At 29.9% G+C, this 27,965-nt stretch overlaps 2 protein-coding genes and 1 pseudogene across 3 annotated transcripts; 1 reads left to right on the top strand and 2 right to left on the bottom strand.

The window, feature by feature from the left end:
• Window positions 1–4,899: 4,899 nt before the first annotated feature.
• LOC137825525 (uncharacterized) lies at window positions 4,900–10,060 on the bottom strand. 2 transcript variants are annotated; one of them, XR_011083308.2, is made up of 6 exons: window positions 9,926–10,060; window positions 7,220–7,354; window positions 6,992–7,123; window positions 6,400–6,786; window positions 6,060–6,239; window positions 5,391–5,526 (listed from the first exon to the last, which is right to left on the bottom strand). XR_011083308.2 is itself a non-coding variant. In XM_068631210.2 (5 exons), the coding sequence occupies exons 2-5, from the start codon at window positions 7,342–7,344 to the stop codon at window positions 5,388–5,390; spliced, it is 783 nt and encodes a 260-aa protein (XP_068487311.1). In that variant the 5' UTR covers window positions 7,345–7,354; window positions 9,926–10,060; the 3' UTR covers window positions 4,900–5,387. The 2 variants fall into 2 exon arrangements, 1 of the variants encoding a protein (XP_068487311.1); XM_068631210.2 differs by lacking the exon at window positions 6,060–6,239 and having other exon boundaries at window positions 4,900–5,526.
• A 233-nt stretch (window positions 10,061–10,293) lies between these two features.
• Window positions 10,294–12,838, top strand: LOC137825526 (Mitochondrial glycoprotein family protein). The gene is made up of 3 exons (XM_068631211.2): window positions 10,294–10,537; window positions 10,706–11,037; window positions 12,411–12,838. The coding sequence occupies exons 1-3, from the start codon at window positions 10,385–10,387 to the stop codon at window positions 12,607–12,609; spliced, it is 684 nt and encodes a 227-aa protein (XP_068487312.1). The 5' UTR covers window positions 10,294–10,384; the 3' UTR covers window positions 12,610–12,838.
• A 13,468-nt stretch (window positions 12,839–26,306) lies between these two features.
• Window positions 26,307–27,550, bottom strand: LOC137825081 (uncharacterized; annotated as a pseudogene).
• Window positions 27,551–27,965: the final 415 nt, after the last annotated feature.

Below are 27,965 nucleotides of genomic sequence, written 5' to 3'. Positions count from 1 at the left end.
TCTAGTGTTCTATTGTAAATTAAGACTAGCTTCCCTTACCTGAAATTTAGCAAATACTCGCTAAGAGCTCCAAATCCACCAAGAACTTAAAGTAACTTAATTTGCACCATAGAGTCCTAATAAAAAATCTAACTATATCATTAGGACCATGAGCTAACAGAGATTAACCCTGAAGCTAAAAGGGTCACATGCAAAGCAAGGACAAAAACAACCGAACAAGTTCAAAAGTTGACTCAGAGAGAAGAGCAAAAATGAACTTACTCTATCAAAGATTCTGATCGGGCAGTCTTGTAGTACTCACTGCCAGGAATCTGATGGTGGACTCTGATCGTCAAACTGATGAACGAGGAAGTGAGAATCTTAAAGAGAAGGGAGAGGAAAGGAAAAGAACTTTCTAGAGAGATGATGGTTCTTTTTAAAATGAAACCTGAATAACATAATTTCTATTTATATGCTGTTTTAAATTTAATAATAAAATATTCAGGTGTCATTTTAATTTTACCACTTCTACTCTAAGACTATTTTTCTCAATCCTTACAAGTATGATTAAAAGTATGATATCTTCTTTTTCATTTTATGTGGTGACTAATAGTGAAGGTTGGTTGTTGAGGTAAGTTTTATGATGTTTTTACTTGTGCTTAGTGCATATTGTTCACTTATTGTATAATTTGAAAGTCACTAAATTCAGACAAAAAAAATCAGTGATGTGCAAAAATAGAGTACAAATCTAAAAAACAAATTATCTTCGGTAGAAGAAACTTTTGGTTCCAATGGTAGCTTCAAGTTGCAATAATAGTCCCCCTCATGAAACCTTTGCATTGCAAATACAACATGAAAATTCTTTGTAAATGAAAAAACTTCTAACTACAATATTCCCAAATGAAAGTCGAGGAAGAATTTACCAATATAATATACATAACTCTACACTTTTTAATTTTTTTATTGATGTTTGACGCAGTATATTTAATATAGTATGCAGACATTATGTGACATTTCTTTCTTATTTAATTTATCTTTATTTCAAAAATAAAATTTTAATTCATATAATTAAATTTATATTTTAAAATTTATACATATATCAGAATTTAAATATTTTATCTAAATAAAGTTTGTAAAACACAAAAATAAATAAGTAAGTCTTTAAAAAATAGTATAATGAAATAAAATGGAAACAATATTTAATAATTCTAAATTTTTGTTACTAAAAAATGTATATCAAAATTACTCATGATAATTTTTTAAAATTTTCAAGAAGTTTATTGACCTATTTTTTGTAAAATAATTGATAAATTTTACACTGCTATGAAAAAATAATAATGAAAATAAATAAATATTTTTAAAATTAATTTTTTTTAAAGACATTTAAAAATACAATAGAACCTTGAGTAAAATTACTTTATCACAAAAGTAATCTAATAATATAATATTTTTAAAATTATAATAAAAAGTCTCTTGCATGGCAAGTTATAAAAACATATTAATAAAAAATAAGGTAGGGGAAATTAGTGACTTCCACGACACTATCTTCCTAAAAAAAAAAAAAAAAAATATTTATATGATAACATTAATAAATAAAACTTTATAAATACACTTTTCTTCTTCTATTTTAAAAAAGTAAATAAATTTTAATCCAACAAAATTTGGATAAAAGAAGATATGTATATATTAAGTTATTATATTTAATTTTATTATTATTATTTATTAATTGTTTGAATTGTGTGTACATGATTGATTAAGATAAGATATATCATATCTTATTAGTTATTAAGTTTTATGATCTTGAAAACTCTATCACGATGTCTCAAAATATATTATTAAAATTTAGGAGAGAGTTTGAGGTTCCGTTGTGATATATGTTAGGACCATGTTGACAACTAAAAGTCTATATTTAGGATGTCACAATTCGGTACACTCTAAGATGAAAAACAAAGATCGTTCTAATGTCTAAGGAAGTAATTATCAAATTGATGAATATATGATAGTTCAAAGTAATACTTTGAATTAGAAGATTCATATTCTAAACTTTGGGCTATTTGATACTTACTCAGCATCATCAATGTTAGACAATGAACATATAACTCTATTGTGGGTTAAAAGATAGTTGATATTCTATAGAAAAATAATTGTGATTGTATCAATGATTTTTAATGAGAAATTCTCAACTATCTAATCACTTCCTAAGCAACTATTGATGTTCATAGTGTATCACTAGAATTTGGATATAGATTCATACATTTACACTAAAAGAAAAACATGAAATAGAAATCAATTTTAGAGACAAAAAAATAATTAGTTGTTATAGTAACTAAATTAGAAACCATTTTAGAAACTAAAAAAAATGGTTTCTAAATTAGTTTATATTATTGTTAAATGGTTTCTAAATTGGTATCTAATTAACAATCAATGTTTTAACTACCAATTATTTAGTTTATAACCATTTAATAATAATAGAAACTAATTTAGAAACCAAAAATTTTTTAGTCTCTAAAATGGTCTCTAATTTAGTCACTATAGCAACTAATTATTTTTTGTCACTAAAAATTAGTTTCTATTTCATGATTTTCTTGTAGTGTTAATTGAAGTGAGACTCGGTCTTACAATTTCAAGTAAAATCACAAACATATATTGTTTGTTATTGAATGTTAATTTAAGATTGATGTTTGAGACTTACAAAGATAATGGTATAAGTAAAAGATGAATTTGTTCAATAAAAGTTACTCAAGGTTAGTTTCACAGGATTTTATCTAAGATGTTGACTCAAATGACTTAGTTTAGTTTAATATCCTTGATTAGTATTAATACATAGATAGTTGTCTGCTTTGATATAGGACTTTTATTATTTGATAGGAATCCATAACATATATCTATATGTTTTATTATACAGTTTGGATAATTATAAAGATGTAAAATATTATAATATTGGATTTTCTTCAAATACACATCAACATAAACAAGAAGAGGTTAGTCACTCTAATATTCAATCCTCTTATTTATTCAATTTTACAAACAATTGTCACCACCTACTTCGTCAATTCGCATTTCAACATATTCTTTACACATACGTTTTGCGTGAGTCAAATCATTTTCACCTCCATCAAATATATCCATTACTATTCAATGACACCTCTTTCAACATAACATCCAACACCATCTATTGATCATTATTAATAATGACGATAATGATGGACACGATCATAATATAGAAAACAAAATTCAACCACCTACACCAACATGTCAAACACCTATCTAACAAGTAAGAATTACAACAAAGATCTAAAAGATAAACCAGAAAATCAATTTGGAGGAGAAACTCTCATAATAATTTGATTGTAAAATCTTATATAACGTATTTAATAAAAAAAAACTAACTAGTTTAAAATATTTACATTTTTTTATATTTTGTTTAACTCCATTAAATTATATATGATAAAAGTTAAGTTAACAAAGTTATTCAAAGCTTATCAACTAAAAATAAAGTACCTACATTTTAAAAAAAATATATAGACCTCAACTTTATTTTTAAAGCTAACACAATATAATTAGTAAAATTTTAATTAACTATATGAATAACTTTAATTTACTTATTTATAATTATTTTATATAAATATAAATAAAAAAATGAAAAAGTAAAAAAAATCATCATTGAGTGATAATTTTTTTTTAGATTAAAAAAATTAGTTATTTAAGTGATGACTTTTTTTTAATGTGACAACTTCAATAAAAAAGAAGTTATACTGAGGTAACAATGGACTAGGCAAAAATATAATTTACTATTAACTTATTTTGTTTCACTAAAAAAATATTTAGAAGTTTAATTCAATTCACCCAGAGAATAATTTTAACTTTTAATGTATGAATATCTAATTTATCCATAAAAATAATATATTATAAAAAAAAATCAGTTGTGAAATATTCTTTATTTTCTCTTTTTTTTCTCATGTTTTTCATTTCTCTTTATGAATTGAAATTGGATTTATTTATACAATATTGTTCATAACAAATATTCTTCTTTCAATACACAGTCTCGATTGGTTATTTTTGCTGTAGCACGACGTTCATTATGTTGAAAATGTTATTTTAAAATTTTAAACATGAAAAATTATAATAAATTAATTTTTATCAATTAAGTATGAATAAGATGATCTATTATATTTAAAAATAAAAATGAATGGATCATATTTTTTTAAGCATAAATGAATTGTTATTGTTAAAGTTAAATAAAAATAACGTATTTGAGAACAATGTATTTTAAATTAAAAAAATATATAATTATTCTCCTACTGTGCACGTCTTTATCTAGTTTTTCATATATCTTATCCAGTTTTGTGTTTGAGTAACTTTCTATTATTTGAGGTATACTTTTTTTTTTTATTCAAATGTGTCACTTTAAACTTTATATCCTTATGAAGATACACACAAATCTTTATACGTATCAAATAAGTAATTATCTGGTCGTGTCCTACACTTGTTTTATTCATAATTTTTTTAAAGGTTGATTTATTTTTAAAAATATAATATATACTCACAATTTAAATTAAAATATTATTAAGTATTTGTATTTTTCCAATCATAATACAAAACTTTTAATGTTTAAATTAGTTTTGTTTGAACTAAAAGAAAAGATCTAAGGATCAAAACGAATTGAAAACACTAATCTTTTCCACTAAATTAATGACGAATCAGCTAATCCAACTCAACTTGCTATTTCATCCCGATCCACAACTTTCAAGAACCCAACTACTTGAAAATGATCACAACATCAGCAGAATTTAGTTTCATAAAGACATCTCAAATTTTCACATAGGTGGTAACCTTCCAAGAGGATAACCACATAGATTTCTTAAAAAATCATCATGAAGGAAATATAAGAAGACATGTGGGGGCCTAAAGAGACAAGAGTGTCCAAAATGGTTACGGATAAGTAATATCAATTGTCAGCAGAGAGGACCAGAACCCTCAACACTTTTCATATTGCAATCACCTTTGGACATCATTATCAATTTCTCTTACAATGTGTGCATGACAAACCAAAGCAAAACATCATATGGATTTCAAATCTTCTAAAACCACTGCAGCAAGCAGATAAGACTTTCTATAAGTTAAAATAGAAATTATAATAAACAATCACTTGAATGATGTTATACAATATTCTAAATGATACTCTAATCAGAGGTCCTCTTGTCTTCAGATTCTTGCTATGGTCAACAATAGCACACTCCCACGTCATAGTAATGATCAGTTTGACTAGAGTAAGCTCATTCTTCAGCTCTCTTGGATATCATTGGATCCTATAAGCTACTACTTTACAACAAACCCATTCTCTTGTTACACCCCTTAGTTTCCTTTGCCCCCAGGCCAGAGTGGAAACGTAGGTTTGTACCAGAAGTTCAGGCTAGAACAGGAAGTTCTACCTTGTCAAAGGAAAAAAAACTGACCCTTCCTTCTGTGACCAGGCAGATTTTCAAAGGAATGCCACCACATTGTTTCTCAAAGGCTTCGATCTCTGTTCTAGATGGTGGATGACCCCTAACAGAAGATACATGATTAAATAGATTTCCATCAACAAGTAATAAAAAATGAAAAGATGGAAATCAGAACTAAGGACAAATTTGCTTAGCTATTAATTAGTAAGGGACAAATAATCAAATATCGATCATTTTCAGTTCCTTTTCTAAAATAAATAACCATAATTGGTAAATACCCACAACAGTTACTTGCTCACTCACACTTGTTCCCCAGGAATTAGAACTTGTTAGGATAGGCCCAAACATTCAGGCCCAACAAACTATTAACCTAAATCTCACATATATAAGTAAGATATTCTGAAAAATAAAAAGTAGAAGAAAAATTTATATTTAACCCTAGTTTAGTAATCTCAGTATTCTGTAGACCATAGTCATCATAGTTAATGATAGAATAGGTAGCTGTAATTTCTACTGTTCTATCAGAACTATTCATCCAAGTTTCATATGGCTATCAACCTCTCATGGATGTATTGAAGTATATTTAACAGAACAGGTATCTTCCGATATTAAATTGCATTTTTCTATTGTCGTTACCTTTAAATCCTATGAGAGAACAGACCAGACCAGACGGTGACAATGTCTTTATCAATTCCCAGTGTTTACTGTGAGAAATAACATGGCCACATTACTTCCCACATGCACCTTACAGAACCCAAACCCTACCACACACATGCCACAAAATGAAGCAGCATGTTTGTGCCAGTATTAATCCTTCTGATACAATGGAGTGAATGCAAAAAATTAGGTCATAATATGATTCAATTCCTCAGTCACGTTCTCAATTAGTCCATTTAATAACAATATAAAGATCACTTACCAATTAAATTTTTGAATCTAAAGTAATCATACTGATGAAATGAGACATGGTTATTACCTAGATAAGTACAGTAAAAAACTGGGATCACCAGGGGAAGACTTTCTAAACCGGCTGTTCGGAAGATAAACATCAAAATCTGGCCTCAACTCATTAATTCGCAACTCAGAAAATAATCTTTGGACAGCACCCATGTCTACTAGTTCTTTGCTTTCTTCTGTGATTTCAAGAGCAGCAGGTCTATGGGAACTTCTAATACTCTTCAAACTCCAAAGAACACCATGCCGTACAATTATGTAACCAAGAGACTTGAGGTGCCTGTAAACCTCAAACAGCTCCCAACAACATCCACTCGTCCCGGCAGCAACCTTTTCATACATTTCTGTGAGAGATATGCTTCTACCACTATTTTCTAACAGGTGTAAGGCTCCTAGTTCCATAAGATACCTGCCATATTAGCCTTTACATAAGCAGGAGTTTTCAAAACAACTTAAAAATTTCATTATACACTTTTTTTCTCATGCAAACAAGTGTATTGCCTAGTTACGTAGTTTATTATTCACAGAAAAGTACGGCTTTAAGAATTATGTGACTCTTCCCTAGTTCTGAATGTCGACAAACGATAAATATGAAAAGATGGCATATCACCTACAAAGTCTCCTCAATTGAAGAATAAATCTTGCCACTACGAACTATTCCAGTTGTTATCCACATTTTTCCATTTTTCTCAATGACTTCTCCCATTCCCAATTCTTCATTCCAACAGCTTTTGGATTTCACGCTCCTGGTAAATGAAATGCAAATGTCTTTGAAAATCATACTTGAGCAGGGGAAGAGATATCTTTAGTATGTACTAATTTACAATGTAAAGATGCTTGACCTGAACTGCAACTTGGGTATAGAACCAGATGAAAAGCCAAGATCCTCTTCATCACTTGCATTTTGCAAATAGGCCTCATCATCACTATCTTCACTTGAAGAACATCCCCATGTCTTGTCTTCCATAGTTCAAAAGCTGTAATTTAAAATATTAACTCAGTTTATAAGATAGGATTGTTGGAAGCATCGTTAAAATAATATATAAATAAATCACATCATTAAACAATAATCACAGACACAAAAACAAATAAACAAAGAAGCACCTAGTTATAGCAAAGCAAGTTTCTTGTGCCCTAAAAAACATTCATCTACGAAAACCAACACGCATAACACATGTTCAAAAGACACGGAAAGCAAGAAAAAGCAAACAACTAACAAATTTCCATTTTATTTTGCATTTTAGGGTCATGATATCTATTTTAAATTCTAATTGTATTGCAGGCCTGTTTATTAAAATACCTCTCAGGTTCACAGTGAAATAGAGAGACAAAGAGTTATTTCAAATTATCTCTTCCTTTTCTTGCCTCCATTTTTCCTCTCTCAGGTGTGGACACAGACACAAGTACAAAGCTAAATCAAATCAATTAATTACATTATACTCTAGTCACTGAATCCAAAACTGAAATCAATAGAACCCCCTTTTTCATTATATTTTATATCACTCACCCACAACCAATGTTGTCAAACTCGAGGATCGGAAAGGAAATAATACAAGTATATGAAAAATTATATTCATAGACCCGTGTGCATGCATTAAAAATAATATACATGATAAAAATAACTCATAATAATAAGTCTTAAGTACTAAGATTCAATTCACAACTAAAAATAGGTCCTCTGTTCTCTGTAGAATTTGAAGGAAAGACAGAGTGAGATGAGCAGCACTACTGAAAAATAAGTTTTTTTGTTGTGTACAAAGTTAGAAGAGCTTTTCAGAGCTTCACTCGGGAAAAATCTCTATATTTCTAGTAGAAAATCTCACAACACAACTTTTAACTTGTATCTCTAAACAAAAGACATGCTTAATAACACAGGTTTGAAAAGAGCATCTCATTTTATCAAATCCATTTTGGTTTCTAAAAGTGAATTTGAAAAGGGTTTTTTTTCTCACATATCACAAATGAGATTAAAGGAACATGTTAGTTACTTTCCAGTGTGAAATTTGAGCAAGCAATGTCAGCAATATAATTTTCAATTGAACAGTTACAAACCAACAATACCTATAAGGAGCCGGAGAACAAACAGTGGCCACTAAAGCAATATTAAAACATATGTTTCAGAAAATATGACTTAGGTACTTACCGCTCCACAACCTTCACTACTGATCAATCATTAGCTGCAAATACTTGATCCATGTATGTTTATCTATGACCACCGGTTACACTTTCTATATTTTTTATTTGAACAAATATAATACTGTATCAATTATGAGTCATGACATCATGTCTTCCGCACACAGTAAGTTAACTTCCTAATACATCCTTCAATGATTGTTTTCCAAGAAAAGTAAGTTTAGACAGCTCACTCCGTATTAATGCACAATTTCTGGTTTCAAACAAGCAAGGTGAAGGATATTGATTTCAAATTTCAGTGATGTGATCTTAGATATATTTTCATTAGGATAGCTTTTGAATTAGATGAAAAAGAGAAAGTTAGAAATCCTAATTAAAAATCCATTATCGTACTATAACCAAGATATATAGTAAAGCTATACTTTTTATTGACAGTAGTGTTTCATTCCTAATTAGCTTGATCTGCATCTTTCAAAAGAGACCATGTGTGAGATGCAACTGCAACTGTCACTGTACTCTTCTAGGTGAGGTTCAATAAATACTCCCTCCTCAACCCACTTCCACACAGTGTGCAAATTCATATTCTCTCATAGTAATGACTATCCAAAGACCGTGTGGTTTATCAAGCCAAACCTTTTACATAAATAGTAATGGGTTTGCATGGCTGCCCAAGACATTCCCCAATGGAATATAAATTTCACTAAATATATACAATACATTAACTCTTGTTAAAGACTCTCGTTCTGCACACTGCGTTTAAATCTTCAGTGAATTAAACTAATAATTTATATAACTTAATTATCAAATTCAAAGAGTCAGTATGTATTCCTTTATATATTATTAAAGAAGTAAGATTGAGATGTGTAGACAAAAACCAACCATGAAGGGATAATTTAGACAAAAGTTCACAGAGAAACAAATCAACAACATGAATGGGATGATAGGTTCAAAGATATCCACTGCAAGATAAGTTAATCGCGTTCATTCAAAAGTGTGGAAGGAAGAAAAATGCACCTTCTAATTTTACCCAGACAAACACCAAAAGAGAAATGCTAATGCTAATGCTCTATTTTTTTATCTCTTATTTTTAAACAATATTTTTAATTATAGGCAGAAATTGGGTATACAAGCTGGACATGGAGAATGACCATGCAGTAAAATGAAATTAAAATTTAAGACCGATGAAATTATGCACATCAGAAACACATAAAAGAATAATCTGAAGTAAAAAAAACACTGAAAAATGATGCGTAATTGTTAGCATAACAACACAAAGTTAAAAGAATCAAAGCGATATTCCAATTTGAAGTAAGAATGAAATGAGAAAACGAAGCCCTAGATCCATGAAATCCAAAGAACAAGATAACGAACTAAAGAATGACACACCAAGAGGATCACATAGATGAGAAACGAACCTGATATAGATCACTGGTGAGAGATATCGTTATCAGAGACAGAACAAAGTGTGAGAGAAAGTTTAGAGAGAGAATGTCGTTAGTGAGGAACGAGCATTGTTCCAGTGAGAGAATGAGCAAGCATAAGCAAAGGAATAGTTTGAGAAAAATTTAATTTCAAAATTTTCAGTATTTTAATTATTTAAAATACCTATAAAAATTCAAAAAAAAAATTAAATATATGTATATATATAAATATTTAAACAGCTTATTTTATTTTAGGAAATTTTAAATTCATAAAAAAATACTACCCTGTTAAATTTCCTTATTTAAAGTTAAAAAAATACATTTTTTTCATAAAAATAAAAAAAATTAGAAACAATTGAATTAGGAAAGATTTGTTGTAGCTGAGGTTTAAGAGAACGTTTGAAACATAAAAGTGACAACACCTTCGAATATCGTAAGGTGGTTGGGAAAAGGATGATGTTGTTGGGAAGGGTTAGAGAGGTGAAGCAGAGTGTGGCACATCTTCGTCATCTGTGCCACAACCCACAGAAACATCTTCAAGATCTCGAATTGCTCAAGTGCTTCAAATCCGAGATTCAGTTCGAGCTTTCTTCTAATCACTTTCAGGTTCTCTCATTCCTTCTTTTCCTTCCATGTTGCTTTCATTATTTGTTCCTTCGTAATAAAATGCACATTTTACTTCAAAACAATCTATATCTTGAATCGCCACACACATGACAGTTAAAAAAACAAAAGGGGGTCTTTTGAGTTACTCGTGCATTTCCATGGGTGCAGAATGCTCAAACTGGTTCTTTAGGGGACTTTGTGGTGGAATCGGACTCACCCAGTTCCAAAGATGTAGTTTTTCGAAGAAAATTCGATTCTGGTGAGGAAGTTGCAGTTTCTGCTATTCTGGGGCCTCCTAACTACGAGAAAGACACTGTTTTTCCAAGGGATGCTTTTATGAAAGTGTGTCTGACAAAACCAGCATTGAGCTCCATTTTGCAGTTTGACTGTGGAGTTCATGAAGAAACCGACAAGGGCTCTGATTTTGACATTTATAATGCTTATTATCTCAGATCACCTACATTTCTCAAGCCCTCCAATTACAGAGGCCCCTTATTCAGGTAAGCTGATACTGACCCTTGTTCCTTGTAACTATAATCTATGTTAAAACAATTTTGGTTTTCCTGTTTGAGTGGAAGTTGATTTGTATCGGGTTTGCAATTTTGTGGTGGATACATTCAGTGTTGATGATTTGCTTCAATGAACAAAGATAGGATTTATGTTATAGATTAGAGTAAATGATAAATTCAATCCTTAAAATTGTCATTTTAGTCCTTTTAGATTTAACAAAATATAAAAAATCTCCGGGAAGTATAATTCTTTTCATCTGAGTCCCTAGATTTAACCGGTTCTGTCTTTTTTTATTCTTGAACATATTTTAATATTATCACTTTAGTCCTTATGTTGCACTAATTGTAACTGACTTTGGGGAACTTTTTGAGAATTTGTTTTGTTCAAGAGCCTAATGTAAGACAATGTTCAACAACTTCAGAGAAAAAAGTGGCTATTTACTTCATAGATTATAACTGTAAATTTAACTCAGGCCTACACCTTTAACATGCTTAGTTTTGATCATTTGATGTACTCAAAATCTCCCAAGATTATTTCAATCTCTCCCCTTTATTTGCACATTGCATCCTGATGTTCCATTTTTCTAGTTCTTTTATGGTGCCAGTGTTATTGTCATAGAATAACTGTACTCTTATGGCTTATATTGTGTTTGGCAAATTGGTGTTAAACTGAGGTTTTGCACATTCGAATGCCAAGATGTAAAAGCATGCGTGTGTTAGATTGGCAATAAGTTTCCAAACTATCATTTTATCTTTTCTGTATCTTGGCTTCATATCCTCCTCTACCTAATGTCTATTAAGCTTACATCTTTTATGCACCTTGAGTGTTGACATACCTATTTATATGGCTTTAATGTTTAGATGGCATGCTGCAAGCCGTAGTCCTGTTGGATTAGATATTAGAAATACATTTTCACAGGGTTACTCATCTTGATTCTTGTTCTTACTGGTAAATTTGAAGCAGCTAAGCAAGACAGTCTTCAACTACTCTTTTCAAGTAGCATTGGAAACAAAGAATCATTTACCAAAATTTGTTAGATTTTCAACATATTAAAGTTATTTCAACTGTTAATGTATGCTTTTTGGTTACTCATCTTCTGAACTGAATAGGCTTGTAATTTGATATAACTAAGCCGGTGAGAATTTAACCTGTGTTAATATTAAACTTCTTTTCATGTTCTTTAGAAAGTTAAATTTGCTAGATTAGCAGACATGCATTTCCTTGTTGCTTTTATGACTTCATCAAATCATCACCAGAAGCTGGTTTAGATAATATCATTATTTCAAATTCTAGTAAGCCATTCATAAATTACATGGATCTTTTTACTAATACATGTTCATTGTCTTGTCTATTCCATGTGAAGCACATTGGATAATGAGTTGCAACATGCACTCAAGGGATACCTGATAGTCAAGGGCATTGACATAAGCCTGACCAACTTCCTTCTCCATTACCTACACAAAAGAGAGCAAGAGCAGTATGTGAACTGGTTGAAGAAAGGTGAAGCAGCATTTGAAGCAACAGAAGGGTCTTTGAGGCAATCTATAGAGGGGTTGCAATAATGTCAATTTTTACTGATATTTTAGTCAATGGTTTTGAGAGCTCGGATAATAATAATGATTAGGTATTTAAATAAGTAAACTTTTTGTTCAATATAGAATTATTTTCTTACTTTCTTTTCTAAATGGTATGCACCTAACTTTTGAAGTTAGATAAGATAACTTGTATACTTATATACAAGTGCTTAAATTGTTTTTGGTTACAGAATAAATTTAATCTACTTTATCTTTCTATTTTCTTCTATAAATGTTTATGCAAAGTTGTTCTTAATAGGGCCAAAATAGAGTTCACCAAATCTTAATGGACTGTTTCTTCTGACACCTCCATACATTCTTCTCTCACCTCCATAAATTTTCAAATTTCCAAAAATGCTCCTCTATAATATTTTTGATTACATAATCCGGAAGTCATTTTTCAAATTTATAATTAGCTTCTGGATTATGTAATCTGGAAACTTTTTTTCAGATGCATGATTACTTTCTGGATTACATAATCCGGAAGTCTTATTTAACTTCTGGATTATGTAATTCGAAAGTTTTTTTTCAAATGTGTTCTGGATTATATAATCCGAAAACTACTCTATGGGGGATGACACAAAAAGAATAAAAATGTATTTTCATGTTGTGTATGGAGGTGGCAGAAGAATGGAGGTGCATGAAGAAATAGTCATGTTGATTTTTAATAGTGTAAAAGGATCTGAAATATTCAAGAAGGTCTTCCAGTTTCTGGGCCTATGCCATGTCTTTGGGCCTTTTTTTCTCCTACACCCTAAAGGTTCAAAACTAGTACAATTACAATTTCTTCCTGCACCATATCAATTCTAACATGCACCCTATATTTTTTAAAAAATTACCCTTATTTCAGATATGAAAATCCAGAATAGTAAATATAATTCAAAAATAAAAAATTACATTTCGGACAAAAATATTCGGAACACAAAATTACAAATACATTCTGGATAAAAATTTCTGAAATTCAAAAATGTGTTACAGAAATTGAAATCTGGAATATTACTTATAAAAGATTTTGGAACTAATTTTTATTTACACCTTAAGTTATTTTCGTCATTTAGGAGGGACATTTTTATCATTTTAAATAGAAGTTCGGTGCACAAGAATTGATGTGGTGCGGGGAGAAATTGACTTGTACAATTGTTTGAAATTCAATTTTGCATAATAATGCTCTCATCTTCAACTTTTGGGTGTTTCTTTCTGCATCACAAATTTCCGCCTGTACCCATCAAAAGTAAAATCTAAGTAATATCATATTTAATTTGTCATCATTCTGGATAGTTCTTTCCGGAACTGAAAAATACAAATGTATAAGTTTATTTTAGAAATTTTGTAAATTTTATTCTGGAAAATACAATCCAAAATGTATAAGGTTATTTTAGAAATTTTGTTCAAAAACTAATTTTCAAAATATATTTCATGAAATTCCAGAAAGTACGTTCAAGAACCCAATTATTTGAAAATGATTACAAACATCAGCAAAATTTAGTTGCCATCCACGTACAACTTTTTTTTTAATTATACTTAATTTGCAAAAAATATTTCATAGTTCCAAAATTATAATTTAACATATATATAATTATGTTTAGTTTATAAATTAACTCATTAACTTTTTTATCTCATAAAAGTATTTCTGAAAATAATTATGTAAGTAAATCCCTTTTTCTCTTAAATTAAAAGATTTTAGAAACATACACCACATCATAATAATAACCGATAATATCGATGGTTCTCACACTCATGCAAAAGTTAACAAGTATTGATAGTTTTTTTTCTAAATTGAAGTATTTTCTGGAAAAGTCATACACTACTTTCACAAATACTATGATATATCACATTTTTTTTCTTAAATATTCTGTTGTTTGATATATGGACTTTTATTTTTAATATTTAATAATTTTTTAAATTTGATATTTAAAAAATTAAATATTTTATTTTGAAATTTTAAATAAAATATTTATTTATGCTTATTTTAGTTTAAGTTAATTGAAAGGGACTCAATACTTATTACTATTTAACACACGGAACTCTTGATTATATGTTATGTTGAAGAGACAAGGTTATGATAACATGTTGAAAAAATATTGAAAGACAGAACATAATTATATTATTAATGTCCAAATTGGAATGTTCCATCACTTACCATACTCCATTGCTGGTTTTGTTTATGAAGGTTGTATGGCTTGTGGTGAGAAAGATAACTCTTCGTGCCACTGAAAGGTTATTGAATGAACTCATACAAAAAAATAAAAATAAAAACTCTATAGTATTAAAAGAGTATTAAATAAAAATTATTAATATCTAAAATAATTTTTATTAATAAAAAATTATATATTAATTTTTAAATTGATATAATTTTAATTATTAAGATTTTATTTATTAATTATTTTAAATTATAAATTAACTTTTAAAGTAATTAATTTAAAATTCAAATTAATTAATAGCTAAAATTCTTGATAATTAATATTAGATAATAATTTACAAAATAATTTATATTTCTTTTATTAATAATAGAAATTATTTTAGATATAATGACTTTTTAGTTTATAAAATAATATATAAATTACTTAATATAATAATTAATATTTTTTATTTTTAAAATTATTTTTAATTTAGTAATTTTTTTAGTGTTGTGAAGTGAATAAATGCTGCTTGAAGATAAAGGAGACTATGACCAGCATATTTGTGAATTATCAATATATATCTATACCTATATACAAAGGAGATTCCCTCTTTAACTGCTCTCAAATTTCTTCCTATTTTATCCTTAGATTAATATTTAGTTTTATTTGGGTATTGCGTCATTTCCTTCTTTTTAAAAATATTTGAAATAAATGGAGAATTAACTGTGAGAGGAGTGTCTGTTTGATGAGAGAGAAATAAATATTAGGAAACGTGAGTAGTGGCCGAACGTGAGCAATTTTGAAAATTCTTGGGTTTATTGTCATTTTCTAATTTTCCATTATTACTTAGCGGTTACATAGGAGTAGTGGGTTTCAGGAGTAGTTGAAAAGGACCAGTTACATCCACTTCGGAAGGAGCAGTTTTCACCTGTTACATCCACTTCATTTTCTCTTCTATATTTCCACTCCAAAGAAAAAAAATGCTCATAAATTTTGACACACCTCGAACCCTCTTCCTTCACGCTCCGTGTCCTTCTCCTACTCTCACCCGTCTCACGTCCACTACATCCATTCCGCCTTTTCATCGGCCTCCACTCTTTCAAAATGCTTTCTAAGCACACAAAAAAGTCTATATAATTTTGATTATTTAATTGTTGGAAGAGCAAGTGGAGGCGGAAGAAGTAGAAAATGGAGAAGTTGATCTAGGTGAAGGAGAATCAACCGTTCTTCCTAATCTTTTGCGACCCCTTTCACTAATCTCAACTAGGTTGATTCTGATTTCGCTTGCTTGAACCCTCCAGGAGCAGGTTTCACTTTTATTCTTCTTTTTCTCATTCTACTATATTCCTTAATCTTCACTCCCTTTAATTGGGGAAAAATGATTCTTTTGTTTGTTTGCTTATTCATGTGTTTTGTTTGAGTTTTGGCAGGAATTTCTTTTTTTTCAGTGTATGCAAGGTAAAACAATTATTTTGATATTTAGTAGTTTTTTTGGATGAGTTTCGAGAGAATGTCTCCATTAGAACTGTAATCACTTTTGTTGTCATATTAAATCATTATTATTATCTTATTTTATATTTAGTATTAGATCAATCATGGGGTTTCACTTATTCATATAGTTGTTTTTTCAATAATGTTTGCATAAGTGTTTTTTCTTTTATAGTAATGTAATTGTATATCTGGAATATTATGTTTGATTGTAATTCACCGTTAATTAGTATCTTTTGTCTTCCAGGTGTTAGGCATGATGGTTGATATTTCTATATATTCGATGTACAATTTGGAAACAAAGCCTCACAAGGAAACTTTCTGCTTCTAAAACACTGGCTACTAATGATGAAGCATCTGAATGACCCATTCTAACAATGTTGAGAAAAAAAATTCTAACAATGTTGAGACCCTCACAAAGTAGTGTTAACAATGAGGCACCATCAACCACTGTTGATTAATGTATTTTCATATTCGTGGAATGTTTGGAAATAAAAGTATTCCACAATAATAATATTCTTTTCTTTTAATTCTCATGATTTTGAATCTTATACTTTTTTGTTAATATTGGAAAAAATTGAATTCCCATATTATTCTAAAGTTTGCAAAAAATATTGTTAGTCAAGTCTCATCGGATTTTATATTTTATTTTATTTTATTCTCGACTACAATTTTTAGTTTTTGTTTATATTAATTTGATAACAATAAAATATAAAGAGATTATATCCTTTTAGTTATGCAAAGACTAATATTTATTTAATTATTAAAGAGTGTATTTGTGATAGCAAAATGTGAAAAAAATTGAATGATAACAATTGTGACATATATAATAATTTAAAGAAATATTATATAACTAATCCGATGAAAAATATAAAAGAAAAGAAAAAAAATTCTAAAATTAATTAATAGTTTTACAATTTTAATATATATTTTTTTAAAAATATTATAAAATTAAGCACTTTTAATTTATAACAATTTATTATTTAATTTTAATATATTTTAATTTTAGTGTTATTTATATTTTAACAATCTTATGTTTGCCACTTGAATTTAATATAGAAATATCGTTTAAATTATTATTAACTAACTTAGTTTTTTTTTTACTGTAATTTTATTAAAAAATAGTATTAGAATATTATATAACCTTATTTACAAAATAAATTATTTAGTTATTTTAAAATAATGAAAAATTATTTGATTATTTATTTTAAATTAAATAAATAAATTATATTTTATTTACATAAAGATTTTTTTTATAAATATGATACTATTTAAATAATTTTTTTTTAAACAAATAATTGTAAATACAGTTTTTTTTATTAAAATTTTAAGTAAATCCAACCTGCTTAAAGGAATCTTTCGCATATCTTTTCATATCTTTATTATATTAAAAAATATATAACTTTAATATGTTATTTATAAAATTTAATTGTTTTATGTTTTCGTATTTTTATTATATTAAAGTACATATAATTTTAATATGTTATTTTTATAATTTAATTGTTTTATGTTTTCACATTTTTATTATATTAAAGTATATGTAACTTTAATATATGTTATTTATACTTCTATACCTATATATAAAGGGGATTTTTCACTTACTGACATTTTATTTTATTTCAATTTTATCTTTATATTTTTATTTTATTTTATTATTTTACAAATATATGATCGAAGATATTTTTGTGAGTAGTTTTAATTTTATATCTTAAATAAGACTAACAGAATAGATAAAACTATTTTTAAATTCAAAATTAAACATTGTAAAGTGAGACTTGCTCAGGAGCATTGCACAATTGCATATTTTTTCGTTCATCTTCATTTTATCCCATCAAACGTTTTTTTCGTTTTCAAAATATTGTTTTTCAATTATAAAATAGAAGATGGATATGCAATGTGTGAATTTACTCTTTTTTGTTAAATTTATTTATGCATGTGGGTGCACAAAGAGAGGATATGAGGAGAATACAGGCGTTGCATTTGAATCGATATCAACACAAAGCATTTACACATTTATCTACACAAACAGGTATTTATTAATATATGTATATATTATATATATATATATATATATATATACTTGCAATTTATTCGTAATTGACATTTTTAGTAGGAATAAAATTTGTAAAACAATGGAACACTTAGAAGGATGATCGAGCACTCGCATTGATTAAGCCAATTAACACTAAGGTATAATGATTTTACATAATGATGATGATAATGATATTTTTTATTCATAATATACTATAAATTTATATTGTTAATATAAGTGTGCAAATAATAACATTATTTATTTGAATTTTTAATATTAAACATAAATATATATATATAAATGATAAAAATAAAAAATGCGGATACGGCGCGAGAGCGCCTATGTGACCGCTAGTACTATATAATGAGTATATTCTCATTTTGTATGTATTTTTTGTTTTTATTTTGTTCTTAATTTTTTTTACTTTTAATGTTATGAAAATCAAAATTATTATTATATTATGTATATCTATACCTATATATAAAGGAATTCCCCTCTTAATTGCTCTTAATTTTTTTTCCTATTTTATCCTTATATTAATATTTAATTTTATTATTGTATTATGGTCATTGTGCCATTTCTTATTCCCCTCTTAACTACTCTTAATTTTTTTCCCATTTTATCCTTATATTAATATTTAATTTTATTATTGTATTATGGTTATTGTGCCCTTTCTTATTTTTTCTACAATATTTGGTATACGTGGGGCGGTTTTGAATTGAAAGAGAGGTGAAAAACGGTTTTGAATTGAAAGAGATGTGGAGGAACAGTTATGAATTAAAAAAGAGGTGGAGGAGTGGTTATGAATTGAAAAATATAATTTATTTTGAAAATTAATTGCATAATGAGAGAGTGTCTGTTGTATGAGAGAGAAATAAATTTAATAAAATGTTTGAAATAAATGGAGCAACCGTTTGAATTGAAAGAGATAATTTATTTTGAAAATTAATTGCATAATGAGAGGGAGTGTCTATTTTATGAGAGAGAAATAAATATTAGGAAATGTGAATAGTGGCCAAATGTGAACAATTTGATTATTACTGAACGGTTACCACTTTCTTCGGTAGTTTTCACCGTCACCATTTACATCCACTTTCTTACGAAGGAGTATAGTTTTCACCAGTTACATCCACTCCCTTATAAGGAGTAGTTGAGCGGTTACTATACTTTCTTCCACCTCCTTATAAGGAGTAGTTTTCACCCGTTGCATCCAAAGAAAAAAAATGCTCATAAATTTTGACACATTTTGAACCCCTCTTCCTTCATGCTCCATGTTCTTCTCCTACTCTCACCCATCTTAGTCCCTCTTCAATCACTACTGTACAACAACCACCATTGCTTTCTCCTTCTCGCACTTTCCAAAGCGTCATTGTTATAGGATTAACATTTTTGACTCCCTTATAAGGAGTAGTTGAGCGGTTACTATACTTTCTTCCACCTCCTTATAAGGAGTAGTTTTCACCCGTTGCATCCAAAGAAAAAAAATGCTCATAAATTTTGACACATTTTGAACCCCTCTTCCTTCACGCTCCATGTTCTTCTCCTACTCTCACCCATCTTAGTCCCTCTTCAATCACTACTGTACAACAACCACCATTGCTTTCTCCTTCTCGCACTTTCCAAAGCGTCATTGTTATAGGATTAACATTTTTGTTTCTATTGCTTTCTTAATTTTTTTTTTATATTTTTGTATGAATCCTACAACTTCCAACATACAACCATTTGCATTATGTTTTGACATTGTTTGCTGGTCCATTTTTTTTAAACCTTAATTTTAATCTTGATAACCTTACAAAGTTCAAGATTACACCCAAGTTAAATCAAAATTTAATATTCAAAAACAATAAAATGAAAATATAAAAAAATTAACATAAAATCTTAATAAAACTATTATCAATGGTGCATTTAGGTAATTTACATATCTTCTCATATAATTTAATATTTATTAAAATTATATGAATATATAAATAGTAAAAATGAAAAATGCAGATACACATGCACGTGAGTGCCGGTGTTCCCGCTAGTAATAATAAAGAAAATAGTAAAGATAAATTATTTATTCTGTATAACTATTTCATAATACAATTTTTTTTTATCTCTCTTTTACGTAAAACTTTTATCTATATTACTTCTATAATAATATTTTAAAATATATAAATATGTAAAATAATAATACATATATTTTTTATTTAAATAAATGTATAAAATAAAACTAATATAAATATTAAAGTTTTACTCATTAAAATAAAATAATGAAAAAATGGAAACTCACGAGTATTATTACGTTGTATTTCTGCTAATAGTTTATTATAATAATAGTAATAATAATAATAATTAAATATAAGTTTGATTGGTAAAAAAATTCATTAAAATAATAATTTTTTTTCTGAAATAAAAGAGTAATATATTGGTTTTAAAAAAAATTGTTATCGCATTAAATAATTCAATGAGAAGGGTATGTTTTAATTTAAGTCAGAAAAGTTAAATTTTCAACATTTTTTTTTAAGAAAATTGGCTAAAAATTATCACGAAAAAAACTTAATTTAGTATTACTTTGTAAAAAGTGACCAAATATTAGAAACGTATTTGAAATCGAACCTTAGGCAATAATATCGGCTCAAATTTTGTAATGAAAATGTAATATTATTATTATTATTCATATATAATTATACAATCAAGATTAACATGTCGCATCTTTCATTAATTATTTTAATAAATTAGTATGCAATTTAATATGATAGTTTTGTGTAAAAATATTAAATGATTTAAAATGTATTCATAGGCCTTTTAATTTTTAAAGATATTTGGTAGGTGGTTATTTCCATTTATATATTTGTTAGGTGAGATTTTCTTTACCCACATAACTTTTTTCTACACTCCTATAGATAAAAAAAAATATTCACTTATTTTTTAATAAAAAAATAACTTTTAAATTATGTAATCCACAAATTTTTTTATTTTCAAATAATATAATATAATTTTTATTTTTATTTTTGTTTTTGTAAAATTATTTTTTAATTTTTAGATGGTGTAATACAAAAGTATCTTTTTATTACTTTCGTATTAAAAATCAAGAAGTGTCTTTTGAATTGTAGATCATAATACTCTTTTCTTTGAATCTATTTATGACACAACTCATAAACAATATCAACAAGAATTGCTGGCAACATAAAGTAGTTTGATCATTTAATCACCCCATAAGTTGCACATAAAAACAAGGGGTGATGAAAGAAATATCATTTGTGATAATTAACTAATAACCAAATTTTTATAAGGCAAATTTATCTTGTACCTCCTTACTTTCTTCTAACACCCTATATTTTCAAAAGTACCAAAATTTTCTATTTTGAAATTTACAATTTGGAATGCAAATTTTGTATTCTAAATTCTACAATCTCAAATACAAAATTAAATTTTACATTTAAAATTGTAGAATTCATAATATAACATTTTCATTTTCAATTGTAAATATGAAATACAAATTTGTATTTCAGATTCTACAATTCAAAATACAATGTATTTTGTATTCTGGTATCCATTAATTTATATTCCGAAAGGTGAGGGGTTGGATGGTGCTTAGACGTTTACTAGACAATGGTTAGAAGGTGAAGGTGAGGGTTGTACGGTGATGACTAGATGATGCTTAAACGTTCATTGGACAATGCTTAAACGGTGAAAGTGAGGGGCTATTGTGGGGTGGTGTTGGACGTGAAAGGTGTTGTGATTGTGGCATTGGATGTGGGAAACTGTGGTGGTGGAAGTTGGAGGTGGAGGTTGTTGCGGCTCAGAAGAAGAGGATTCCCCAATAGATTAATAAAAGGGTAAAATTGTTATTTTTCTTCTTCTATAAAGATGTAAGAAGAAGGCATGAAGGTGCAGGAAGAATTTGCCCTTTCATAAACTCAATTATAGTTTGGTTTGTTCATAATTTGGTTTGTGCTTGGCCGAACGTGACCTTTCAACTAGTTTCGTCCCATCACTCTAATAATGACTTAAAGAAAAATATAAATTTAATTACATATAACTTAATTGAATTTAATGTTTTCTTCATTATTGTTATTATTGTAAGACACTAAGAAAACAATTATGGTTTTATGTTTAATATTAATTATAGAAATATTATCAATCAATAGGATGGTACGGTTAATTAAATAATATTTTTATATTAATGTATGGTGTATAATAGAAATAATGTAAGATCCGTAATTACATCATCTAAAAGTTATATATATATATATATATATTATTGTCATCAAATAGTATTATAAAATAGGTATAATTACCTTATTCGTTTCTACATTTATGGTCAATATTCAATTTATTATAATGGTTTTAAAAAAAAATCAGTTTGGTCCCTATGTTTTTTAAAATATATACAAATTGGTCATTTTCGTTAAGTCACACCTTACGACGTCAAGTACTACTTACGTGACAGGGAGAGGTGGGATTGAAAGATGTGACGTGTCAAGTGCGGAGTCCTCTAGGGTCATAACCCTCACATCATCTCCCACCATTGTGGCTCCTACTCTAGCGACCAAGACAGCGTCTCCTCCGATTGTGATGCCAGTGAGCTTTCCACCGACTCCTGTCCCGGTGAGTTCTCCCCCTGCGTCTGTGCCTACAGCTCCCGTGGTGGCACTAGCTTCGGCTCCAACATCTTATCTATCCGTGAAATGGTAGCATAGAGAGCTGGACCCAGACAGCTTCCTTCACTGCCAAAGCAAAGGGGCCATTAGGGATGCTCACAACTGTACGCCTATAATGTAAAAAATTCAATACAAGTTCAAGTTTGGTGAGATGTAAAAGATACATTGATATTTGTGGGAAGCAAGCATTGGTGGATAGACACTCACCATTTGTCAAAATGGGCTTCTTGCTGATAGTATGCAACTGAGCGAGACACAAGACCATCCAGACCTTGGCACCACGACCCATGGTTGGAATAGTGAGAAAAAGGGTAATGAAAGGTAAAGAATATGTTATTAATTTGTTGATTACAATATTCATATATAGTCAAAACCTGACAATATATAATCCTACAATTAATACCCAGTATCACGACACTACAACAAATAAGGTAATAATCAATGTTGATAACCATTGATTGATAATTACAATAATTACAAGGATTGACACAATCAAAGGCAATAATTGAAATCCACATATTAAGGGATCTTGTCTCTAATTCCCCCTTTCAAACTGATGGGTGAAGGAGTCACCCCAAGTTTGTCTCTGAGTTGGCTGAATCGTGTATGAGTTAATGCTTTAGTGAGACAGTCAACTATTTGATCAGCTGATGGAACATATGCTACAACAATCTCATTTTGCAGCACTTGGTCTCTGATGTAGTGCACAACAATTTCAATGTGTTTGAATCGAGTATGCATAACTGGATTTGAAGCTAGTGCCTTAGCACTCAAGTTATCACACCACAAGGTTGGTTTTCTTGGCATAGGGAGTTTCAATTCATCAAGAAGTGAACGGGTCCATGCTATTTCAGCAGCTAAGTCAGCCAATGCTCTATATTCTGATTCTGTACTGGATCTTGAGACTACCTTTTGCTTCCTTGAAGACCAAGAAACAAGTGTTTCACCAAGGAAGACACATTGACCAACCATGGATTTTCTATCATCCACACTTGTTGCCCAGTCTGCATCTGAGAATCCTATTAAGTACAAGTCAGTTGATGGTTTGATGTGTAGGCAGTGTTGAATGGTACCTTGGAGATATCTCAATATTCTTTTTATGCCTTGCCAGTGATCTATAGTGGGAGAGCTCATGAATTGGCTGAGCTTGTTAACTGAGAATGCTATATCAGGCCTTGTGTTTGTTAAGTATTGCAAAGCTCCTATAGCTTGTCTGAACATGGTTGGGTCTTGTAATTTCTCCCCTTCAGCTTAAATTGCTTGTCGGTTATCATAGGTGTTGGACAAGATGAAGTATTTTCCATTTTGAATTTTCTCAGAATATCTCCGGTGTATTTTGATTGCTTCAAGTACATGCCAGATGCATCTCTTTAAACTTCTATGCCTAAGAAGTAGTGCAGTGGACCAAGATCCTTAAGCGAAAACACATCATTGAGTTGTTTGATGAAGGATTCCAAGAACTTGGTGTTGTTCCCTGTGACAATTATATCATCCAGATATATAAGTACGAAGGTAATGTGATTTGTACCTCTTAGAGTGAATAGTGAGGAATCACTTTTTGTGTTCTTGTAACCCCAGTTGACTAAGGCATTTTTTAGGTTGTCAAACCAGGCTCTTGGGGCCTGTTTCAATCCATAAATTGCCTTGGATAACTTGCAAACATGTTCAGATTTAGTTGAGTCTACAATTCCTTCTGGTTGATGCATAAACACAGTTTCTTTGAGATAGCCATTAAGAAATGCATTGTTTATGTCCAGCTGTTTGACCTCCCAATTGAGGTGTACTGCAATTGAGAGTATGATCCGAATTGTACTTGCCTTGACAATTGGACTGAAGGTCTCTTCATAGTCCAATCCATCTGTTTGTTGAAATCCTTTTGCTACTAGTCTTGCCTTTCTCCTTTCAATTGTCCCATCTGCTTTGTACTTGGTCTTGAAGACCCATTTAGAATCAATGGTGTTTTCTTGGCCTTGATACGATACCAAGAGCCAAGTTTGATTTGACATGAGTGTCTGATACTCTTTTTCGATAGCTTCTTTCCAGTGTGGTCTTGTGAGTGCTTTTGTGACATTTTCTGGTTCCTTCTCATTTGTGGTAGTTTCAACAAACCCAAGATATGGCTTCTTTGGCTTATGAATTCCAGCTTTGCTCCTGGTCCAATGAGTGTTGATGTTTGGTTCAACAAGATCTTGGTGATCTCTAGCAACTGTTTCTGTGAGATCAGGAATTTGAATGTTGTTTGGTGAACTATTTTCAGAAATTGGATTGTTCCTTGTTGAATTATTTGCATCCTGATCTATGCTAAAATTAACTACAACACTCTCAGTTGGATTGGTTGATTCTTGGTCATCACCAAGATTGTTATCATCTGGAAGTGTGGCTGCTCCAATGTGTGGGTTACCTGCAGTAGGCAAAGAAAAAGGGTGAGATGAACTCTCAATTAGTGTTTTCAAGGGACTTCTTGTATTGAGAAACCCATCATGGAATGGAAAATGTTCTTCATTGAAAACAACATGTCTTGAAGTGAAGATTCTTCCATGAGAATTTATGCATTTGTATCCTTTGTGAGAGTTACTATACCCCAAGAACACACATCTAGTTGTGTGGAATTGTAGTTTGTGCTGACTATAAGGTTTAAGACAGGGATAGCAAGCACACCCAAAGGGTTTAAGGAATTGTAGTCAGGTTTCTTTTGAAAAAGCAATGAATAAGGGCTTTCATTTTGAGTGACTAGAGAGGGCAATCTGTTTATGAGATAAACTGGTGTGGAGAAAGCTTCCCACCAAAATGTAAGGGCATTTTGGCTTGTGCTAGCAATGTCAAGCCAAATTCAGCAATGTGCCTGTGTTTTCTCTCAGCCCTACCATTTTGTTGTGATGTGTAAGGGCATGGCATTCTGAATTGTATCCCTACTTCTACTGCACAGTTTTGCACAACTTTGTATTCACCACCACCATCACATTGGATTGTCTTAATTCTCTTGTTAAACAAATTTTCTGCCATGTTTTTAAACTAAATAAAGGCTTGTACAATATCTGATTTCTGTTTCAGAGGATAAATGCAAGTAAATCTACTAAAATCATCAATGAAGTGAACATAATATTTGAAACCAGAATAAGATATTATTGGTCCAGGACCCCAAACATCAGTATGACTAATTCAAGGATTTCCTTAGCATGAGAGGAAGATGCTTTGAAGGGTAAAAAATGCATTTTGCCATATTGACAAGCCTCACAAAAGTTAAAATGATCTCTAGGTGATAGTTTCACATTACAACTTTTCAAGACTCTATCTAGGACTGAATTATTTGGATGACCAAGCCTTTTATGCCAACTCTCCTTGAAAGATACATAAGCACACGAGTCCCTTTCAGTCCTTGAGAGCTGATACAAGCCATCTTTAAGTGTCCCTTTTAGAATTGCCTTCCCTGTTAACTTGTCCTTCACAAAGCAACAATTTGCATCAAACTCAACAAGAATGTTACTGTCAGCAATTAATTTTGACACACTTAATAGATTTTTGGTAATGTTGGGCACATATAAGACATCATGTAAGTTGAGTGAGTTTAGTTTTGAGGAACTTGTGGCAACAATCTGCAATTTCTCACCACTTCCAACTATTAATGAGTTCTTACCATGATGTTCTGCTAGATCCTCAAATTTTTCAGTTTGGTGTGTCACATGATTGCTTGCACCACTGTCAAAGTACCAATCATAATCTTGAGCAGCGCTTTGTGAGGCTAGGAAGGCATTGTGTGCTCCTTGTTTGTCAATGTCTGCTGAATAATTTGACTTTGAATAAGACTTATCAAACCTGTACCAACAGTTTACAACTGTGTGCCTAACCTTGTTGCAAACTTGGCATGTTGGTTTAAACATTTTTCCTCTTCCTCTGCCTCCTCTCCAACTTTTGAAGTTAGAGCCTCTCCAGTTGTTGTTTGTGTTGAATTTGTTACCTTTGTAATCAGTTTTATTAGAAACATTTGCTGATGCATCAAGAGAGAGTTTGGTAAGACCATTCAGTTGATCAAGTCTACTTTCAAAGGTCTGTAATTATGCCTGCAGATCAACCCAAGTGAGATTAGTTTGATTAGATAGTTTGACCACCACAGGGTTGTATTCAGAATCTAAACCATTTAGGGTTTGAATTATTAGATCTGAGTTGGAAATAGGACTCCCTGCAAGTTTAAGTCTCTCAACGAGATTCTTCATCTTGACCAAATATTCCTCCATCTTCATTTCTCCTTTCTTGATGTTGTGAAACTCATATTTAAGGTAGATGATTCGAGATCTTGTGTGTGCACCAGCTAGGCTTTGGGCTTCATCCCAAAGTTGTTTTGAGGTTTCACAGTGCAGCAACTGTACTGCTATTTCAACAGTCATTGAATTCATCAACCATCCAAGGAGTTGTGAATCATGAGCTTGCCAATCTCCAAATGCGGGATTTGGTTTCTTGCTTGAGTCTGCAGAAACTATGAATTCTTTAGGACATTCCTTTGTCCCTAGCATGTGCCCATCGAGCCTGCAACCTTTGACTATAGAAATCACCAAGGATTTCCATAATGGATAGTTGTCTCTGTTCAACTTGACAGATACAGTGAATGAAAGACAATTTTGGGATTTTGAATCTGTAGCGGATGCCATGATTTGAATTGGATCAAAAAAGTCTTCATAGCTTTACAACTCTGATACCAAGTGAGAAAAAGGGTAACGAAAGGTAAAAGAATATGTTATTAATTTGTTGATTACAATATTCATATATAGTCAAAACCTGACAATATATAATCCTACAATTAATACCCAGTATCACGACACTACAAAAAATTAGGTAACAATCAATGCTGATAACCATTGATTGATAATTACAATAATTACAAGGATTAACACAATCAAAGGCAATCATTGGAACCCACATATTAAGGGATCTTGTCTCTAATTGGAACCAGTCAAGGCACTAGACCCTACCAAACCCTAGTTTACAGTTCATGAAACCACCTTATATATTAACATTCATACACACACTGCCGTCAAAGCTCACGTTCCATCGTTAAAACATAGA

Source organism: Phaseolus vulgaris, chromosome 1 (genome assembly GCF_051622355.1).
Source record: "Phaseolus vulgaris cultivar YP4 chromosome 1, ASM5162235v1, whole genome shotgun sequence".
Classification (NCBI taxonomy): Eukaryota; Viridiplantae; Streptophyta; class Magnoliopsida; order Fabales; family Fabaceae; genus Phaseolus; species Phaseolus vulgaris.
The sequence above is the reverse complement of the archived record's forward strand: the minus strand, read 5'-3'. Positions and strand labels throughout refer to the sequence as shown.

Bases quoted from the DNA above. Each gene is read 5' to 3' on its own strand.
- LOC137825526 (XM_068631211.2), top strand. From the start codon at position 10,385: ATGATGTTGTTGGGAAGGGTTAGAGAGGTGAAGCAGAGTGTGGCACAT. The intron at 10,538-10,705 runs GTTCTCTCATTC...CCATGGGTGCAG, and splicing joins TTTCTTCTAATCACTTTCAG to AATGCTCAAACTGGTTCTTT. The intron at 11,038-12,410 runs GTAAGCTGATAC...TTCCATGTGAAG, and splicing joins TACAGAGGCCCCTTATTCAG to CACATTGGATAATGAGTTGC.
- LOC137825525 (XM_068631210.2), bottom strand. From the start codon at position 7,344: ATGGAAGACAAGACATGGGGATGTTCTTCAAGTGAAGATAGTGATGAT. The intron at 7,124-7,219 runs GTCAAGCATCTT...TTCATTTACCAG, and splicing joins ATACCCAAGTTGCAGTTCAG to GAGCGTGAAATCCAAAAGCT. The intron at 5,527-6,399 runs GTAATAACCATG...ATCTTCTGTTAG, and splicing joins TTTTTACTGTACTTATCTAG to GGGTCATCCACCATCTAGAA.